The sequence below is a fragment of the Thermobia domestica genome, chromosome 10, assembly GCF_964235325.1.
Source record: "Thermobia domestica chromosome 10, izTheDome1.hap1.1, whole genome shotgun sequence".
NCBI classification, from domain to species: domain Eukaryota; kingdom Metazoa; phylum Arthropoda; class Insecta; order Zygentoma; family Lepismatidae; genus Thermobia; species Thermobia domestica.
Window position 1 is genome coordinate 203764453 of NC_137463.1, and position 21969 is coordinate 203786421.

The 21969-nt window shown below is 34.8% G+C and overlaps 1 protein-coding gene across 1 annotated transcript in view; it reads left to right on the plus strand.

Moving 5' to 3' along the window:
• Mpc1 (mitochondrial pyruvate carrier) overlaps positions 1 to 20543 on the plus strand; it is a 34319-nt gene extending 13776 nt beyond the window's left edge. Inside the window, exons 2-3 of the mRNA XM_081728971.1 lie at positions 3967 to 4067; positions 15793 to 20543. Coding sequence (XP_081585097.1) covers positions 3967 to 4067; positions 15793 to 15980 — 289 coding nt within the window. The 3' untranslated portion in view covers positions 15981 to 20543. The remainder of the gene's footprint in view (positions 1 to 3966; positions 4068 to 15792) is intronic.
• Positions 20544 to 21969: the final 1426 nt, after the last annotated feature.

A 21969-nucleotide genomic window follows, 5' to 3' on the forward strand; every position in this document is an offset into this window, starting at 1 on the left:
GATTTTCCCTAATCACCCTCTGCATGACACTTGTTTTCATACTATACTGTACATTTGAGTCTCATTGTATTATGATTATTAACTTCCATAATCGAAATAACAGAACAGAAACGGGATTTTACTTATTTTCATTTTAAATTAATTTATTTAGGAATTCGATTTAAATCAACGATTTTTATTTAAAAAATCAAGTGATTTAAATCTTGATTTAAATCGTGATTTAAATCAGACTGATTTAAATCAATCCACCCTGAGTAGAGCACACAGCGAATGCTCGTTTTGTAATATTGTGTGTAAGAATTCGATAGTCGGGGTTCTACAGTATTGAGGCCTAGTCTTGATACATAGACGAAGCTGATAGAAAATTTCCTTAGTTAAGAATTCTACCTGGGATTCAATGTACGGATCGAAGTTATGCCTTTTTCTCTAACCTAACCTAAAAGAATTAGCTAGTCTCCTTATGTGGAACGGAATTCAGGTCAGATGAGTTCCACGACAGGGATTTAGGTGAAGCACTCTATAAGTGACTAGTAGTGCTGATAGAAACTAATTAAGGAGTGTACTAACAGCTTGTAAGTGAACGCGAGTTAGTAACTCCATAGGCCCACCCCAGTTAGTGTTGTATAAACAAATTAGAGATACAAGCTAAATTAAGAATTCTAGTCAGGAATAATTAAGAGTCATCTTAGGACTTTCATAAACCAAAACACTTTTATTTAGTAAATAAACAGATAAAATTTAAAAGTGTTCTATGATTTCTATATCTAAAAAATCGTACCCGAGAGATTAAGATAATTAAGAGATAAATTTCCCTAGACATTTTAGTACATAAGCGAGTCTAAATGCATACCCTGCTTCTCGATTAGTTAAAGGAAAAGAGAAGGAAGTCCACAAGAGAGAGGGTAAGACGATAGATCCATTTATAATTCATAGTGAGGACTATTGGGATAGTTCTGTAGAAGGATAAAGAGGGTGAAAAAGAGGAATTAGGCAATTCATGAGAATAGAAAATTTCTGGATACTGATATAGTTTCAGTAAATCTCTTTTTTTTTCATTTTTGTTATGGACTTAATTGTGAATTTCTACATAGTGGATTTATTCCTTAGATAAGGACGGGAAGCGTATTGTACGAAAAGGACGGTAGTGGTCGTAAGGTGTGGACTTTATTTAATCTTAAGCTAAGCCGCCAGAAAAGATATTTATTCGTGAGGGTTATATGCGGGTAGCAGATGTTAAAGTTTCCACTCGTATTACGAAGTACAACAGAAGCAAAATTAATCAATTCATAGTAAGGAAATACCTTAACCACAACAAACAGAAGTAGTCTTTTTTTAATAGTGGTTTTTAGACCACCTTGCTCAAATACTCGATATACATGTAACTCCTTACACATAATTTATAATACAAGTGCTAGTAATGTGACTCACGAAAGAAAATTTAATGAGGAAAATATAGTCACCTTCGCAGGGAAGAAAATTGGAACGGATATACATATACAACCAGATTAAAGAAGCCTACAATTGCTTCCTTGGCACCATAGCATTCTATTTCAATTTATCATTCCCTGTTGTAAACTTCACCAAAATAAAACCCTGGGTAACACACGGAACCAGAATAGCGAGTAAAAAGATGAGACGTCCTAACATGGCTAAGAAACAAGGAAATCTGTCGTTATATCCAGAGATATATTATGAAGATACAAGAGCACATATAAAGGAGTTCTAAAGGTTACAAAAAAAGCTAATACTCGATGACACAATTATAAAAAAAATAAAAAGAAAGAAAGAGAATATTTCGAAGACGTTGTGGAAATTAGTACAGAATGAGTTAAATGTAAACAATCATAATGTTGACGGTAGTTTCGAGATAATTAAAAATAACAACATAGATTGCCAAGAAGGTAAACCAACTTCTTCCTCGAAGGTCAGGGTCTAAGAGTTACCAGCCTCTACCATAAACCCTTCTTTGTAACTAGCTTCCACCGTTGCTGTTGCAATACAGCTTACTCCCAGGATACCCCCAGCCAACCCTATTACTCTTGCTTCGTACAGCTCTTGTTACACCTGGCGTCCGTAGTTTTTACACGATAACATAGTTCAGTGATGTATATTTGGGCAGTTAGGCTTTGCAGCTGGCCCACACATTTGACAGTTATATGAAAGAAAGATTTTAATTGCTCGATGGTGTTTAGATGTGAGACACACAATACTTTGATGTAAATTGTATCGGGAAGTATGTAAATATTATCTACTTCTGATCCAAGTTCTTGTGTGTTTACTCTATAAGCGACGCCAAGGAATAAGCATCACATTTTAAGAGCGGAGTGGCAATGAACTATCTGCAAAATATTTTTTGCTGGGGCTCTCAGAAGCGAAATGTACCAACACTGATATCGTTTCCCTGCTCAACGATAAATGTTGCGTGCGGAGCTAGTACATTAAAAGCACAACTCTTTGTGTCTTCAACGATGTAACGGTAAAGGTAGTGTATTTCAAAAGATCCTTATTTCCGCAAAATTGTGTCGCAGTGAATGCAACAGATCAATGAGGTGCAAAAATTGCAACCATGCTATTGCAGAGGACTTAGTGCACTGCTATGAGAGGAAAGATATTTTTTTTTTTTTTTTAATATATCACTAATATCAACAAAACTTGGACTCGCTTGCATGAACTACGCTTAAAGCAACAATCTAATGAGTTTAAAGCATTCTAAATTTCTTCTTCCAAAGACAGCGCATCCTGTGTGAAGTGGTGGTCATTGTGGCGTATGAAATCCATTGGATAATCCTCCACTGTATCATGCTTCATGTGCAGACGGTCTATGCAACTTATTATTGCAATTTCTTGCAACATTAAGCGACAGCACTTGCTGACAATGATGCCCAGCATCTCATGACTCTGCCAGGTGTTGTATACCTAGCGCAGTGCAAGATATGCAAAATACCTTGCGTAACTGGGTATGGGAAGTTCTTGAACATTCCTCCAGGAACTAACTGGTTCATATTAACTTTACTATCTTAAGTAATTTAAACTAGAAATACAAATCACCGAACAATGCAACGCTTATTTAAAAATATCAAATGTGTAACAGTTTCGCCAACTAACTCGGAAACTGTCAGTTGGCGAAACTGTTACACATTTGATATTTTTAAATAAGCGTTGCATTGTTCGGTGATTTGTATTTCTAGTTTAAATTCCTCCACGATACGAGTTCATGCGATTACAGTCTCTTCTTTAAAATGAAAGAACTAGTTTGCGGAAAATAATATACACAAGAAACGCAACTAGCTGTACCTAGGGCTGTCACTGCGAAACGTCGGAAGATAGGCGTGCTGACGATGTACGACGCCTTCCACAAGTTTGACAGAATATCATAGGCATGGTAGATGATCACAGGTAAACAGTGTAACTGGTATTTACTCTGCGAATAAAACCAGATAAGAATTATACCAGTGTTGTCACTAGTCTTATTAAGCCATTGTAATTTCTCAAATATTAATAGTAAGTACTAGCAGCGTTCACCCTGCTTCGCTAGGGTCACCCCGGAACGCAATAAACTTTGTTACTTAGATAATTTTTACTTTTTCGCTTTCAAGTTATATGATAAAAACCATAGAAGATTGGAGTAAATGTTAACATTATATCGCCTGTTATTTATGTTAACCCGCCGAGTGACACGGTCATGTGGGTTGCATATAAATACGGTTAGATTTAGCTATGATGAGCTAACAAAGGATTTGTACGTTATGGACACTTGAATGGTCAATTATCTCAAGACACTGGTAATTGAAAATTAAAGTGATATGATAAAAACCATCTAGGGTCCAAATCTTAATAACCCCCCAAAAATGAAAGAAATTGGTTCAGCCGTATTAGCGTGATGAGCTAACAAAGGATTTGTACGTTCTCTTTTATATATATAGATTAATTTTTTAACAACTAAAAAACGTTATGTATTATTTTCAGTACCCATTTTTGGGGACCTGTAGCGAATTGGGGTATTCCAATAGCGGCCATTGCTGACATTCGGAGAGATCCCAAATATATCAGTGGAAAGATGACTACCGGTAAGCTTAAAAACTCTTAGAGACTGGTTCATACTTAATATGCATTATTTTGTTTGTTATATTTTTGCAGATATGAATTACTGTTTGACTGTGTTGTATACATTTATCTTCGCCCTTACAAAACTTGGTGTGTTCCTCGTCATCATTTTTTGAAGGGCAGATGAATTACTGCACATTTTCCTCAACTTATCTTTTGGGAATAGGGATATTCTATCTTAATATTTTCTCATATGAATCTCTTGAGAATCCCTATCCTGTAATGTGCCGCATCATTTATTAGGAGAAAAGTTTTCGGTAGCTGTTCTTGCTCACTTCTTCAATTGTCAGTGAAAGAACTTAAACGTGTTTTGTTTTTTGTTTTTTCGAATTTGTTAAAAATATTGTTACTTGCCACTTGTTTTGTTTTAATTGCCAGTTTTGTAGCACATTTTCCATTATTTTTAGAATTCAGTGTTTTATGAGAAAAACAAGGATTGGATATTAATAATATTTGTTGTAGCCTTCCATTTGGTATAGTAATGAGCACGCGCGCCTTTGGTGCGTTGGGTCTCGGGTTCGACTTCTGGTCGGGTGGAAACTTAAAATTTGTACGCATTACGGTGATCCACCTTAAACTGTAGGTCCACGTCTCGTACTACTTCAATGCTAGAAAGGAACACTAAACTCCAACGTGTTAATCAATGTTTATTAATGAGTGATATAGGCTTAAATGTACAGTTATCCTTTCATTTACCATTTGTGTATTTCTGCAAACAACGTTTGAAACCTAATCAAGTTTTGCTTTCAGGTTTATGAAAGAATAAAGGATTTTTTTTTTTTTTTTTTAATGTAGGAATCCGTCCCACGTGTACGCGCGATTTCATAACCATGAATTCCCTTGGAGACTTCGTCTTTATATTTCTGTAAGATATCACCATGTTATCTGGCTTCAGAGTTGCCAGATTCAAAGTTGATGGCACACCCTCCCCCCCCAAAAAAAAGACAGATTTGTGGTCCAGTCTGGTCGAATTAATTTTATCTAAATTTATTTTTTTTTAAATGTAGAGTTGCTCCGTAATGTAGTCGCTTGGTTATACTAGCATAACAGGAGTTGTGGTACAATCTCTGTGGTCTGAGTGGCTGAGAACTGATAACAAAATTCTAAGAATATATGGCTGTTGGGCTGGCGTATTAGTTAACGCAAACCAGAGAACTGAGTTCGAATCTCTGGCCAGTCGCATTTTTTCACTTTTTGTATATAATTAAATCCGCAGCCATAGAGGAATTGATATGATGTAAAATCTGTTATTCCCTCAAATTTGCTTAATATGTAACGGAGTTTTTGAGTTTTTTATTTGTATAAAATAATGTCTCTGTATTTACTTATTAATTTGAGTATTCCAGAGCTCCCTCCTCGTTATGTGGATAGCGTACGCGCCTTTGCCGGGAGAGACTTGGCTTCGATTCCTGACGGGAGCTCATCTGGTTCGGATCCCACGTTAAGCTGTAGATCCACGTTTCATATAGCCTCGCCACTGAGCGAGACGCTAAACTCGAATGCAATCCAGTTGAGTATTTCAATGACATGAAAAATATATATTGACTATATTTTGAGAGTAGAAGGTTTGTATTCTTTAAAACCAAGAGGTATACGATTCATATCAAGATTTCGTTACACCTTGAAAGAAAACCAGTATGGCCACTTGAAAAGGAATAATAAGAGCTGTAGACTTAAAGAAAGAAAAAATAACAATTAGTGACCGCTCCAGTGAAAAAAAAAAAAAAGTTAATACAACTTTTTAGAAAGTTGAATATGCTAGGAAATGTTAAAGTTTCCAGAACACACTGATGCTTATTTAGTTTTAGATTAAGTTTTTCATACAAGTATAAATATTTATGAAGAACAACATACACTAAATAGGTAATTTGTCATTAATAAATTATTCATTGGGGAGAGGTAATAATGCCCGAACAAACCAAATTTATTATGTATTAGTTCTCGGCATTTGCATAACAACCAAGTAATTTCGTGCTGTTGTTTTATGGTTTCCGATAATGGTAAAACTTGAAAAACCTAGCTACGTATGTGATTGTTGGTAGTAACTTTAGTTATCGTGGAATCCCAATCTTTATATAAATTTCTTTTTTCTGTATTCTGCCAGTGAGTGAGGTGTCTTATCCTTACGTAAAATGCGTTGTACACTTCTCTCAATAACAGATATATCTGTGCAAAACCTGGACATCACGAATATTATGTAGTGAAGAGTATAAAGCCTTGATAATCCTGGTATTGTAGCATTACTTTCGGTGAACCCCTAAATATGATCCTTTATCTTGGTGCTGATATTTGGGTGGTACTAATGTGTGAATCGTTACATTCACAGGTTACTTCATATACACCACATAGCAAGTTATAATCTACAAAATATAATATGTAATTCTGTTAAGAAGGTTTTTTTTTTTTTTCTGTGTTTATAGGCGACTTCAAGCTAAATCTTCTTATTGTATTTTTGGCAAGTTTTTGCAAGTTATATAATAGACATGGAAATAAAGAAAGAAACAAGAAAAAAAATTGTTTCTGTGTCTTTTACTGTTTTGCTCATAGAATTAAAGATCTTTGAGCTAAAGTATGTCATGTTTCAAATTTTTTAATGTCGTAGCTATTTTTTCTGCATGGTTGGGAAACGAAATAGATTTCTTTATGTGTGGAAATCAACTCCGCGTAAAAGCCAGTCTGTAGGACTTAATGCACATGTTAAGGGGATCTTCTACCATCTCCGCTTAGGTTTCTAACTCTCCATTTGATAACATGTAAAATTTAATATGGTAATTTCTAACAAAGTATTGCAGGTAATAACTTGAAATTTTTAATACAAATACACAAGACCCATATAAATCCAACCACGGTCTCCAATTTACGTTACATGCGTTAGATTAATTGCAATATAATCTTCAGTAAGTTTGGCAACAGAGAATAAAAAGTATGCTGCAGAGGGGAGAGGGCTGACCATCTGTTTGCTTGTTAGCTGCTTTTAAAAGGACGCTCTTACCAGAAAAATCACGTTGTGATTCTCACTTCTCAGAGGTTAGAATGGTCTGGACTGGAAGAGCCCAAAACCTCTTCTTTCTTCCTTTCACGGTTTGTTTGTTTCTTCCACCCCCTGCTGTCACAAGAAGACAACTTGTTTCGGAAAGCACTTTGAATTAGTAGTGAAAAGCCAAACTGAATGACACCACGGACGGATTAAAGGGAGGGGAGGTCACTCCCTCCGAGAACATTTGAATACTTTGAATAATCGGAGTAAGAAACTAGAAATTGCGTAATCTAATAAGAAAAGTTTGTTGAAGTATACAAATCAAGACGCATTTTAAGTGTCACAGCATTGTACTCTCATCCCCTCCCCTCCCAATTCCCTTCTGAAGAAGTTCTCTTTTGTTTCTCTGTTCCATATTAGCCTTTACCCTTACACTTTCATTATCCAGTATTGATTTTTACCATACCATCTGCACAGAAGGCGAATAAGGTTTACGAGTCCTTCCTGCCCCCTTTTTTAAAAATTGCTAATTATAATAAAATTTATCGAAAACAATTCATCTCAACGATAAAGACTTATACACATTCATTATTGCAATTTTAAAATAAACTCGCCGCCTGTCGCGTATGCTAGCGATCTAATATATACGAATAGATGAAAAGTTAGTTTGAAGCGTATTGTTTTTCTGTAATTAAGTCCGAATTCATATTTGTTTCTATTGTTGCATCGACAAAAGTGAGTGCTAAATCGATTTAGGCTTGTTGGTCTTTGCGAGGTCCCTCAAGATGCAAGGCCGTGGGCAGTCGCCCACCACTTGAAACGCCTCTGCACTAGAGGTCTGCACGTGCTCGGGCCTACAAAGAATGTATCACTTCGGGTCCGGGAGGGGTTCGGGCAGTAGCGTCATTTCAGATTTGGCTTGGGGGGCCAAGACCCCTTGATATATGTAAAATTTCGCGTTTTTCACTGATTTACTACTATGCTATTGATAAAATTATATAAATCTCAAACTCGGGAGGGGGCAAATGCCTCTCCCTGTCCTCCTAAATGACGCCCCTGGGTTCGGGCTGTGAATTTTTAAATATACAACCATATTTCTCGGACTTTTTCGGGCCTAACTTTGTAAATATAGTGTAAAACGATACAAATTGCACCGTTCTTTCTGGAGGACTTTTAAAACACAACTGCAAAATCAAACCTCGAATTGCTGTAAATAAAAATACAATTTTGCATTAATAATTAAGTTTCTGCAATTCGGGCTTATTTCTGGCTCATTTGATTATCACAGAGCTCAGTCCGGGCTAGGGCCTAAATGCTAAGACATATTTTGGACTCGGGTCGGGCCTCACATTGTAAATTCACAGGCCGGGCCCGGGCTGAAAATTCCGGCCCGTGCAGACCTCTGCTCTGCACCCGCACACATTCCTTCCTAGTCCAGAAAATCTCCTCCCCTCCGCATCGTCAATAATGGTAAATTTATTCCTCGTATATTTGCTTATTATTGTAAGAGAAGTTCAAACCAGAACTCTAAAATTTGTTCGTTCTCTGGGGTAGTGTGAGTAATGCAAATTAAGAAAGATATGCGTAATATACAAATGTCAGAAAAACTTGATATCAATTTGAATAACCTTTTACGTAATGTTTATTTTAGAAATAATAAACTTATGCAAGTATATCGAGGCATCTGAAATTTAATGTTAAATAGTGGCGAGTGAGCCAGAAGGGGCGTGCACTATTCAGTTAGTCAAAGAACTCATATATGTAGCTTGAAAACTAATACTATTTAAACCAATATTGAATTAGACAAATTTGATCACTCTGGCCACAGAAAAGGCGTCACCTTCTATGGCCCACCCATCGCATGATGGGAATGAAAGACAGAGGGAAAAAAAGACAAATTTGTAAAAAGTAGGATAACCATAATTGGAAATAGTGTGTGTATTTTTTAAGGAGGAAACCCAGAAGTACATTCTCGATATAATAATAATAATAATAATAATAATAATAATAATAATAATAATCTTTCTCACTTCAATCATAGGTTGATGCGCAAGAAGGAAATTTTAAAACTTTTCTCTCCCCTGGGAGAGCTGTTTTATAATTTGATAAGGTCTCTTCTTCGTAACTGCATCTATCCCTGATCGGGCCGCGGTGGGTCAGTGGTAGAGCGTTCACCTCTAATGCATGGCGTCCTTAGTTGGATCTCAGCTCGCACCAAGTGAACTTTGTGGAGGACAAACACCATGTGTGGGGGTTTTCTCGGGGTTCTCCCGTTTCCTTCCACTTTCTGCATTCCAGCATTTCCTTCTTTTCACATCACTAGCTCCTTTAACCTACCAGGCATAACTGTGGGACGTAAAACTTATAGATTTTTCTATCCTTGATCTTCCACTTCCTGGTTTTTCTTCTGCCTTTTCCCCTATCAACATGGTGATCCAATCGGAGTGCCGAATAAGATGTCCAAGCATGCTGTTTCTTTTTTTTTTTCCTATTATCTTCATGATCTGTCGTCCTTCATTAGCTTCCTTTAGTACGTCTTCATTCCTTTTCCTTATACAGTATTATTATTATTACACAACCACACAAAATAAATAAAAGTTCTGTGCACTGGACCCCAGGGTATTGATTCGATGTATTTTGGTACCCAGAACCCAAATTTCGAAACTCCAGGACGATTTGACCGTGTCAACTTTGTTTTATGGGCGAAGAACGTAAGTGCTGTTTTACGTTTGCTTATGTTTATCGCCCATTTAAAAAAATATCACAGTCAATCGTCTGGGGTTTCGAAATTTGGATTCTGGGTACCAAAATATTTTGAATCCATACCCTGGGGCTGGTGCACAGAACTCTTTTTGTGTAGCTGTGTTATTATTATTATTATTATTATTATTATTATTATTATTATTATTATTATTTTCCATGCGTACATTTTCTCGAAAATATCCTCCCCCTAAGAGATGATCAACAATTCATTCCTGAATAGTACTCAGCTTCTTTTCCTACTAATGACTATTTAGGAGTTTTTCCTTAGCTGAATCTCGTTATATTGTGTCTCCATTGTACGTAGAATAGGATTCGATTGCCAGTGTAAAAGCTCACAACTTCCGAAGTTGAGTCAACATCGTGAAAGAAATGGAGAACTATCCGAATAAAGTGGTAGCGATCTCTGGCCAAGAAAGACGAAAGGATTGTTTGATGTCATTGCACTGATCACGATCTTCTAGGTTGTGAATGTTTACCAGCTGGCATGTCCAGGCCCCTATGGGCTGTATTGCTGAGTTTAGATTTTAGACTAATAAATAGCTGTCTTTAGAAAATAACCTTGTAACACAAATATGATAGTCATGAGTTCCGAACCATAGTGTCAAGTGGTATAAATCTCACTTGGGTGGTAAAATTTGTTATTAGACATTCGTGGAAATCACTGCTCTGTTAAAATATTTCAGTTTTCTAACATTGTTATGCCTAATTATTATTAAGCATTAATAATTAATTATTATTAAGAAGAAGCTGAAAATCGAGAAACATGGAAGAAATATTTCAAGGTCCAAACTGAAAATTAAGAAGAAACGAAAAAATCTCATCAGTCCCAGGACCGGCCAAAAGGCAGAATACTTAATAATAATAATAAGAAGAAGAAGAATTTTAAAATTTCGTTCTTGATTATAAGAATACATTATACATTATAAAAGTCGTATACAAAGAAATGTATACATCCTAGAAATAGTATATACATATCAACGAAATACCTTACTACTGTCAAACAACATTTGTACTGTGTATACATTTATATTAATTCTATAGACTGTCACGTCTTTTAATCACGTGGCTCCCCAGCTTGCCTCACAATGATGAGCAAACGCCAATGATTTGAGTATTCTAGTAGGGAATCGAACCTAGAATCACGCGAACAGGAGTCAAAAGTTCTAACCACAAGACTATGGAACCCCTTAGTATGACGTTATGCTTGAAATTCAAATGATTCTACCAAAAACAATTATCAACGAAATAGTTTATTACATCTCTAACACATTACATTTATACTGTGCATACATCTATATTAATTACATTATGAAAAGGAGTAGAATGACTATATGCCTGAAATTAAAATGATCCTACAAAAAGCATATTTTTCAACGAAATAGCTTCCTATTGTCATGCATACGGGTAATTTTATTCGTGGGTGGAAGGAGGAGTCGCCCGAAGTAAGGAAGAAATACAATACTCTCCTATCTGATAATTGAAATCATGAATAAATTTTATTATTATTATTCTTTCTGTATATGTTCATTTTCGAGTTAATCATTCCATATCGGACTCCCGAAGAAAAAAAAAAACTATCGAAACAACTTATTGACCGTGCTGATAGCGACTACTCCCCGTCACGACACCGTTTTTCAGTTTTGTTAGTGTTAGGAAAAAAAAGAGTAGCAGAGGGAGGCAGAGAAGAAAAGAAAAAGAGAAAGAATGAAGAAAGATAAAGGGTTGGAGGAGAAAGGATTACTGGATAATTCAGGAAATATAGTAATGAACTTGAATGGTTATTAACGAAGGATCAATTCCGAAGTGATACGGAAATAGACACATGTCCATAAATACGAGCCTGATCTGGGTCCAGGCGACTGCACAAGAGGGAGTTGCCCAAACCCAGCCCAAGCTAGGTGAAAATGGAATTTAATTGGTTGTAAGGTAATCCTGAATGGTAAATATTAACTATCCAGTCTCTGAACTCCATACTCTAAGATCGACCACACATATGAATTAGCTTGGCGAGACTTCTTTTTTGGAAGGAGAGAGTACCAAATTCTTTTCCTCTTTGATTCCTTCATTTTGTCACACTTCTTGCAACACAGATATTATAGCACAACGACAGTAGAATTTCCAGTAAGTGCACTTTGCAGTTCGTTTCAAGACTATTCTAAAACTCAAGGGTCACAAAATCACCCTCCCCTCTTTCCCTTTTCGAAGGGATCTTTCGGGGGGAAAGGTGAAAAATGTGGAAACAATTGGATACAATTACTAAGAACATTTTCCGTCTTCCTTCACAAGTCTCTTGTTTATGGTCATTTCGTCTTGTGTGATAAGGCGGACTTCAGAACACAAAATTGCAACGCTCCAGATTCCCTACCCAAATTGTCACGCGGTTCGTATGTCAGTCTTCGAGTTTCTTCAAAGAATGTTGCATTATCTGCTATGAGATCTGCAAACGATCTCCATTGTATAACTGCTATCTCGATAGAGGCAGTGGACAAAACTGAGGACAAAGCTGCCCAAAACAAGATTTTGACAAAAAAAAAAAAAAAAAAAAAGAAGAAGAAACAGACAACATTTGTTTTTAGCCAGAAGCGCTCATAAATCACTACCACGTGACGCGAAGACTATTAGGGCTAGAGGTTCAGCAGAGAGCTCTCAATTCCTGGAGAAATTCTATCCTCTACGTTGCCAAGTGTAAACGGAAGTATACATTATAATTAATCTAAATTGATCTGGGGCATTAAATCAAAAACAGAAACCATGAACATATAGGTATTGCTGTTGGAAAATATCATGGAAAATTTTGAGACTGTAAGTGCAATATCTTGTTAAATATTCACATAGAAATATCTACGTGTTATCTTATAGGGATCCTGAAACACTTGCAAGTGGGTAGACATCCCCTTAAGATTCATATATATATATATATATATTCGTGTTGCTCGTAAGGGATTTTCTATAAGGGAAGTATATTTGTTTTTATTATTATTGTTGTTATTATTAAGCTAAATCCAAAGAATTAAGTGAACTTCTTTTCTCGTATTTCGACTGTGACTTTTTGTCTGTGATTATTTTCTCCGAGTTATGGAAGAAAAAAAGTTGTAGCTGGTCACTTGTATTCTATATACTATGAGATTGTCATCAGCTTAGAGATAAGTATTTAAAAATAAATGAATGGTGTTTTTGCAGTATATTTGTCTCAAAACGAATCATTACGATGTTGTCTAGTAGAACTTTCCATCTCCAGGCCATCCAGTTGTTTCAAATTTAAAATAGTATCATTATTTTGGTTCGTTAATATTACGTTAATATAATACTTCAAATGTTTCATAGTTCAGAAATTGGCTGTTCCTTTTTAATATATTTTATAAATTCTCTAATGATGATTGATAATGTTACTTGTAGAACATATGTTTCTCTTTTATAGGAACACGAAACGTGATAAACCCCACTGTTTGTAAATTGTTTGTAAAATAACTTTTAAATTATTTGAATTCTTTCCCTAAGCTTTGTCTAGTTTTAAGGCCTATTTACATCAAATCTTTTGAAGATTATTTAAAAGTTTATTGCTTATGAGTTGAAAGTTCGGTAAACAAATCACTTCTGGTTTTAGTCTTGTTCCTGATGTGAAGGTTATAGCCACAAGTCTCTTCTAACGAACTCTTAAGTAACTTCATATAGTAACTTTTTTCGTTCCATTTTCAAAAAGAGATTTTCTCTATTTTACACTTACTTTTGAATCAGTGGTTCCAAATAATGAAAAAATAATAGATTCCACACCAAAATTCAGCAAAAATCTTTGTCGATTTATAGTGATTACTGCAGATGGCAAAAGAAACCAACGTAATAACCAAGCCGGGGAATCGAACTTGGAATCCGTTCAGCACCCGTGCATTGACAGCTTCGCTAATATCAGCTTGAATACATGCAAAGCTCTCTACACACAAATGCTGTTTTCCCGCTAATTGTGATGCGATTTGAACAAAACAGAGTTTTGTTCCAACCTTGCCACAAACAACCGCAATAAACCACTATATTGTAGGTTATATTGAAAACGTTATACTTTAGCAATTCATTCTATTATAGAAAGTAAAGTATCAAGAGTCATATACGAGGCGGACTATGCACACAAGAGACGACCAAGGAATTAATAAATCCAATGCATCCGCAATTTAATTTGAGTATATTTTACAAGTTTTACAATCTACATACTTACGTTTATATTGGTTAACAAAATAAAATAAATAAATAAATAAATAAAAAAAAAGAAGTGTTATTGAGTAGTACCTAACTACAAAAATGAGCACAAGGTACTTGCAGGTCTTACTAAATCGTGGCCATCTTTCAGAATAGTTCTTCGCTCTTCCCATTCCTCTGACTACGTCCCACCCATGAGTGTAGAACCCAGGCGTAAAATAGTCTCAAACCCCTCGTAACATACAAATTCTCATTCGTTTCGTCTACACATGTATTCTCATTGGCTGGAGCTTTATCATGACGTATTAGCAGAGTCTGTGAGAACACTGTACCAGATCCTTTCCCACGGGTAAGGATTAAACGTGAACGAAAGGTACATTGTATTGTAAAAAGATAGAAAATGCAAAAATGAAACGAAATGCACTTCTTTTCATTGCACAAAGTCCATTGTACAAAATAAAATGAATACTCTCAAAATTAGTTCGTAATAAAGATCACTATAGGTTATGTACATATATATTTTCAATTAATGCATCCCTGCTCATCCTAAAGGTCTTCTACTTTTTGCTGACGATTGTAAGTTATATAGAATAATATCGTATCACCATGACACTATTGCTCTACATAAATTACCTTGTAGGCTGGTATAAAATATGGCACTTGAAACTTAACAGCAAGAAGTGTGACAGTATTACCATTACTTTGAAAAAGTCTCCCGTTCCCTCCACATATCATATCAACGATTCCTCTATTACACATTCTGCTTGTCATAATGATCTTGGTGTCACCTTTAATTTGAAACTAACATTCTCTGACCACCTCTCCTCAGTACTTAAGAATTCAATGAGCATATTGGGGCTTCTTTATCGATTTACTGAACTACGTACTGTGTTGTTATTATCAACTTCGTATAAAACTCTAATAGCGCCCAAGATCGAATACTGCTCTCCCATATTGGCCATAGCAGCACCTGCACATCTCTCTAGACTTGATTCAATTCTCAACTTCTTTATTTCTGTAGTATATTTTCGTGTTCCCGCACTTACCTACCTAAGGAGGTATTACCTACCTATTATATTACCTAAGGAGGAACTCTTGCGATATCTTAATATCCACATTCCGGGAGTACCCAGAAATAACTCTGACCTGAAATTTCTTCATAAAATAGTTAATGGAAACTTAAGATCGGAAACATTACCTCAGGAGCTATCGTTACGTGTCCCTCCCTGCATAACCCGAAATACCTATTTATTCCATCTTGCTCGCCCCAGGTTGGCAATTATACAGTGGTCTCTTTTTTTACAGAATACTGTTATAATCATTTAACAAGTGATGTGGTTTTTTTTTTTTTTTTTTTTTTATTTTTTTAGCTACCCGGTGTTTGAAAGACCAATTAAACGAGTTTTGGCGAAATGTTACTTTTGCACTATTTATTGACACCGTTTTCTTCTTTTTCCTGTTAATATCCCTTGTAAAATGGCAAAGTTATGCTATATCTGGGAATTTGTTCAATAAATAAGCTAGTAATCAAAATAATTTATTATTTAAAGATGATTAGGAATCGTACTTCACCACAAAATAAGGTAGAAGACTAAAATTATTCGTTTACCGAACTTTGTAAAACTGTTTTAAAAACTGCCAAGAAACTATAATGTCTTTCAATCGTCAATGAATTATCATATACATGTATCCATGAAGTTTCAGTATTTTTGTTTTTCGTATTCTGTAAGAAAATAAATAAGTAAACCATTTTCTTTCAGCTCTATGTCTATATTCCATAATGTTCATGAGGTTCGCGTGGAAGGTCCAACCTCGTAATATGCTGTTGTTTGCATGCCATTTCACAAACGAAGCTGCTCAATTAACTCAACTAACACGTTTCATCAAGTACAATTATATGGGTGGTAAGGAAAATGTAGAAAATATTCCAGAAGTGAAAGGAAGTTAACAGTGCCTATTTATTATTTGTTGAAAATCAGGAAGATATACGGCAGTGAAATGTGTTGTTATAATAGTTGCAATAGTTACAGATCATGGAATGAAGCATATGTATAGCGTATCATAGTTTTATAGGAATAAATTTGTATAAATGGGATATATTTTTTTGGTGTACCAGAGCCATGACAGCAAAGCTTCATTGTTGATTATATATTATATATATTGTTGGGATTATGTACATATCTATATACATAATTGCACAATGCCAATTTGTTAAGTTTGTGGATCCACCTACATTTTAGATGATGTAAAGAGCAGAGTTAAAAAGAAAATAAATAGTTTGTCTTCAAATTGTACTTCTCTCTGTAAATTGTGGTTTAAAAGTTGTATGGCGGTTGTGTGTGAGAGCACTATCTTTGTAATAAGCAGGTATTGGAAATTAGATACACTCATTATAATATCAATTTTGTGTGAAATAATAATAAATACCCAGAAGGAATTAGTTATGTAAATAAATAATAAAAAACTAAAAATAAATTGAACAGTAATACTACCTTAAATCTGTATTTCTGACATTCACAACAGTATCTGCTGTATGTGCGTGAACGGATACATACGAGGGTTGGAACTTTAATAGTGACATCTATTTATTTACAAGTAATTCAGAAACAATGCATCTCTGAAACTTTACTGTCCCTAGTGATACCTTCAGGTTGCGTGTGAACCGTTGCCAGAGATGTGAAAATCGTAGCATACCAGTAGCAGTGCCTGTTCTGTTGATGGTACCAATAAAGCGGTCTATTGTCTGGCGGATCTCTGGAACATTTCGGAAACAGCCAGTTAGAATGACACGGAAGTGGTTTCTTCATTTTCGCTCCTTGTCGGCGACGTTTTCTGTACCAACCGCAAACTTTCAACACCATTTCTGCGACATGCTGACGAGATGTTACAGTCTCTCCGTAAACCCCTACCAGCTGCCGAAGAATTTCAGCCGCGGTTACATTTTTCGCCCATAGAAATCGAATGACTGAGCGAACTTCTTCGCGAGACCAGTTTTCCAAACGAGTCGTCATTTGTACTTACAACTAGTGCTGTAGGTGGCTGATACTCTGCACAGTTGCCAACTCGCACCGATTATAATTATCGCACATTCCTTATTCCTATATAACAGACGAAACTCCAGAAATATCGGCCTTGTAACCTTAGTTTCTAAACCTGCCTCGTAGATAGTGGAGCACTTCCCGAGCCCTCAAGTAAACAAATCAGTCAGGTTGCACTGCTTACCTCCGAACGTTGTCCTGCTAAGTAATGGAAGGACTATTATTGTAACAGTTGCCACCGATTATATTTCAAAACTGAACAGTAATTCTGTGGAGAGCAAGTTCAATCTTAAGATCGCGGTAGTACAATTTAGAGCGCCAGCTCATACGAGAGTCTTGCTTCTTGTCATAGTGCATGGGTATGGCGTTGGAAAGAGGCTGTGAGGTAGGTTAGATTTCGATCTAACGTGTAGTATAAGAGAAAAACACTATTTTCGTTTCATAGTGGATGTACAGTGTTGCCACTGTTAAAATTCCAACCTTCGTATCTTGTACAGTGTTGTTCAAGGAATCCTGGCCACCCACTTTTCTTTAAAAGACCCTATATCCGTATCCATAAACAGAAATGAATCAATCAAATATGAGTGTCTTCAGCTGTTTAAGATCTTTTTTAAAGCCAAAATGCAAAGTTCTATATTTGGTTGTGGCAGTAAGGCCTTTTAAAAGATAGATAGGTGGGTGACCACATGATTTATATATTTACGATTTGCGGTGATGGTTGTGTTATATTTTTTTCTTTTTAACTACTGTAAGACGTGTGAAATACTGAACAAATTAAAGGACAATTGTAGAGTTCTTTTTACATAATAATCATGTGCAATGGGTCAATGGGTACAACAAAGTAGATCGAGTTACTTGCAAATATGTGAAAGAAGAGAGTGTTAGTGCAAGCACCTAATTTTTAACCCTTAATATTCTGAATGTAACTCGAAGGTAAATTATTCTAAGTCACCGTGGTCGGATTTCAATTAGCTTGTTTTCTCTAGTTATAGAATCATATTCTTTCCAGGAGTAGAATAATTAGTATTAACTGTGCTCGTCTCGAATCTAAAATTTTGGAAGCCTCAAAATCAGATCTGAGGGAGAGAGAGGTGTCTTTACGTAAGTGATTGTAAGTAAAGAGACCAATGTAATTTAGTATTTATTTATAACGAGTATGTCTTAATGAAGTTTTCGAAAATCCTGCTCTTGTGAGTGTTATCAAAATCGTCTATCTGTTTTAGGGGACGGGTAGGTATCTCTTGAAGTAAAGTATGGGTTGTGATTTCAAGTTCTCTTTAATACTTTCGTAAGATTCTAATGAAAAATAATACATTTTGCGTGCTTGGAAATCAATTAATTTGTATGTTCGCTACTGTTTGAGATTCACAAACTTTCACAATATATAATATAAAAGCTTTTACGTAAAAAGTATATATTTTTCCTTAGAAGGAAGCTCTATCAGTCCTAAATAGTCAGTATCGTAATTGTTTTTAATTTATTTTCGATCTAAAATATTTATTATTAAGATTTTTTTTTTTTTTTTTTTTTTTTTTTTTTTTTTTTTTTTGTAATTGGCAAAGTTTTTAGGACTGAAATTGTATTACATATTTCTGTGTAACATTGTGATTTAATTGCAAGTCAGAATATAACCACACAATACTGAAATAAGAACAGTGAATCACAAATTTCACGTTTTCTGGGGGCACGAGGAGAATGAAAACTACAAGTGTAGGAAAGTTGATTTATTTCAGTTGTTGAAAGATTTACAGCTTGTAGTATCAAACTAAGCATTTATTTGAAATTCATTTTCAACCGTACGGTTTTCACATATCGCAGCAACAGGTGCAATTTCCATTGAATAACGCGATTAGGAAACGTAAATTTATATATCAATAGAAAATCTCGAATTTACGACCGAAAACTTAAGCTGATTGTGATCGAACGAAGAGATGTCTAATATGTAGTAAAGATTATTAGTGTGGTGGTTGTGGAATCAAGAAATATTGTTACGTTAACTTGACTTAGTCACTATTCTGTACAACATAATTATTTCATGATGAAATGTAACCAAATAAATAAATAAATAAATAAATATAGTCATGTTCAGAAGTAACTTGGACATCTAGCATAATGTTCAGACTTCTTCCACCCGCACAAGTTATTTTGATCGTGACTGTATATTAAGATGATTACAAATGGTGTGTGATTTGTCAATATTTGAATATTATTTTCATATAACATAATATACTGTATATTATGGCAAGGTGTATATATATACAATAAGGGTTTTAACTAGTCCTAACATCATACAGTTGTATCTTGTTTCATGAGAAAATGTAGGTACACTTTTGAACATATTACTGACCAAATATACCATTGTATATTTCTCATAATAATGAGTATAACATAACTTTATTAATTAAGTTCTTACTCTAGTCTTAAGCTTAAAATCGTATTGAATCTATGGGAAGTGGTAATAATGTAACTAATTAGTGAAACCTGAATATAGTGCATAATACACGTAATGGTAGCTAAGTTATGAAGGTTGTTTTCTTTGAGAAAATGGCCGTATTCGTGAGTATATTTTTCTTTAAATAGTTTGAGAGATTCCTGGTTGATACATGAATATGTTGCATAATATGAATATCTGAAATAACGTTACTAAAAGCTTTTGAAATTATGTGACTCTGAGCATAATTCTGTTGTCATCGTGGTATGTCTCTTCTCAGTTTACAAGTGTATTGTGACCTAAAGCTAATCGTGTGATTAGTGTGTTGCATAAGAAAGAAATGTTTATGTTCAGATTCAATGTCTTGAAGAAGAATAGAGTGTTTATTGTGAAAAGTTGGTAACTGTTGTGTAATTAGTGTTGCGTAAGAAAATAATATATATACAAACCCATAGCTCGAAGGAGAATGTATATTATGCATACTGATTTTACAAGATCTTACTTTGTGGACATGGCAATGCTATAGAACTACCTTAGTATAGGGCAATGTATGTTACTATCACTGCTTGACCATTAAAGCAGGAAAAGAAATGAGGAAATTGATCTTGAAGTAGTAGTAGTAAAAAAGTAAAATAAAAAAAATAAAAAAATCAAAGACTTGTATCAATATCATTCAAATTACCGTACTGTTTCGATAGATGATTTCCTTCCACGAGAGAAAGCATCACTCTGCATTTTGAAATAACAGCTGTTCCCTTTAACACCACCCTCATCCAACTTTATAGAAATTACGTTGATAAATATTTTTACCCATCAGAACGTTGTTTTTAATCTCAGGAAGTTTAAGTTAGTGTCAAAAAATGTGATGTGGTTGCAGCAAAAGTTTCAACATCACTATTGAGAAAGTCGAAAGTCATTCGTCGGAACAGTGCGATAATTTGAAAACTACCATTGCTTTTACAAGGTACTGTCTTTAATTATAATTTAATTATGTGCCCATTTATTTCTTTCAATGGTAATAATAATAGTTGACAGTGTTAAACACAATAACAAGACATAATTAATATTACAAGAGTCATAAATTTCCAAATTGCTGGAGAAACACGTTTTATGTCGGAATTAAATCAATGGAAGACCTCTTCTATCAATTTGCAGTCGTTACAATTACGTATATTTTTCTGTTTGAATTTGCTTGACTTGCAGGACAGTTTCCGTTGGACTAGAAGTATTATGTCTGACATCATTTTCCACTTTTTATTTGTAAACAGTAGTACATGGAAACTAACGTGATACTTGAGCTACTTTATACTTGAAACGAAGAAAACTCAAAGTGGGTATGGTAAATAGATTATTTAATGATAAATTAGTTTAAAAAATAACGACCAAACATGAAGAACAACTGTGGTATAAGCTCTTACGGTAACACATTCACCAAGCAAGAAAGAGGAAAGAAAGAAAGAAGAAAAAAATGGAAAAGCATAACCGAGAAACGTCAAGGTATGTTGTCAATTGTTTCTCGAAACACGTGATGTATAATACAAACAAGTTACCTGTTGTAAATGACTTGTAAAGTTTGTCTAAAAGAAATTAGACATTAGAGTGATTTTTCGATTAGAGTTATATGCAGTGGGGGTGAAGATTAAGCTTGTTTGGGTAAGTCTTCTTGGAAGTCGAACATTTGTTGAATGTTGATTGGCACAGCATTAAAATATTCGTTGAGTAATGTAGAGATTTGTTTTGATATATATGGGCAGCAATTCGTTGATTGCCCAATCCTAGTGTCGAATGTTTTCATATGTGATTCATAATAAAGAAAAATTGTTTTACTTGTAAATTGTGTATTATTCTTTCGTAATCTAACTCTGCCCTTAAAGCAGTCTTTCTCATTAGCAAAGCAGATGAGGTGGTTATGGTTTTGAAAACATCAGTTTTTAGAAATAGTATACTCAGTCCAGTTCGTTTAATTTCACTGCAAAGATATCTCTTTAGTAGTTTTGAAATTTGATAATCGACACATAAAAATTTATATTGGGATAAACACTTGCCAATTTTGACACTACAGATTGCCAATGCTTTCTAGCATACGCTTATAGATGCTGTAGAATGCATGTCAAATAAATTAACAATAACCGACTTCCGTATCTCGTGCCGAATTTCTTGATAATTCGTGTGCATAATACTGGACCGTGCTGGATCTTTCGTAACACCTGCTACGGTAGTGAACTTGATTTATTTACATTGTTGAAGTTGTTGCCCTGTAAAATTATAAATAATAATAAAAACAGGACCACTGTAAAACAATCTGTATTGTAAATCTCCCACTTCCTCATTTTAAGAATTTGAAGTTAAAGATTTTTGGACACCTGTACGAAAGGTCGAAAAAAATGTGGCTGTCCTTTTTTTAATGGACTCTTGCTATTATTGTTTTCGTCTTGAAAATCACTGTTTTTTTTTTTTTTTTTTCACTT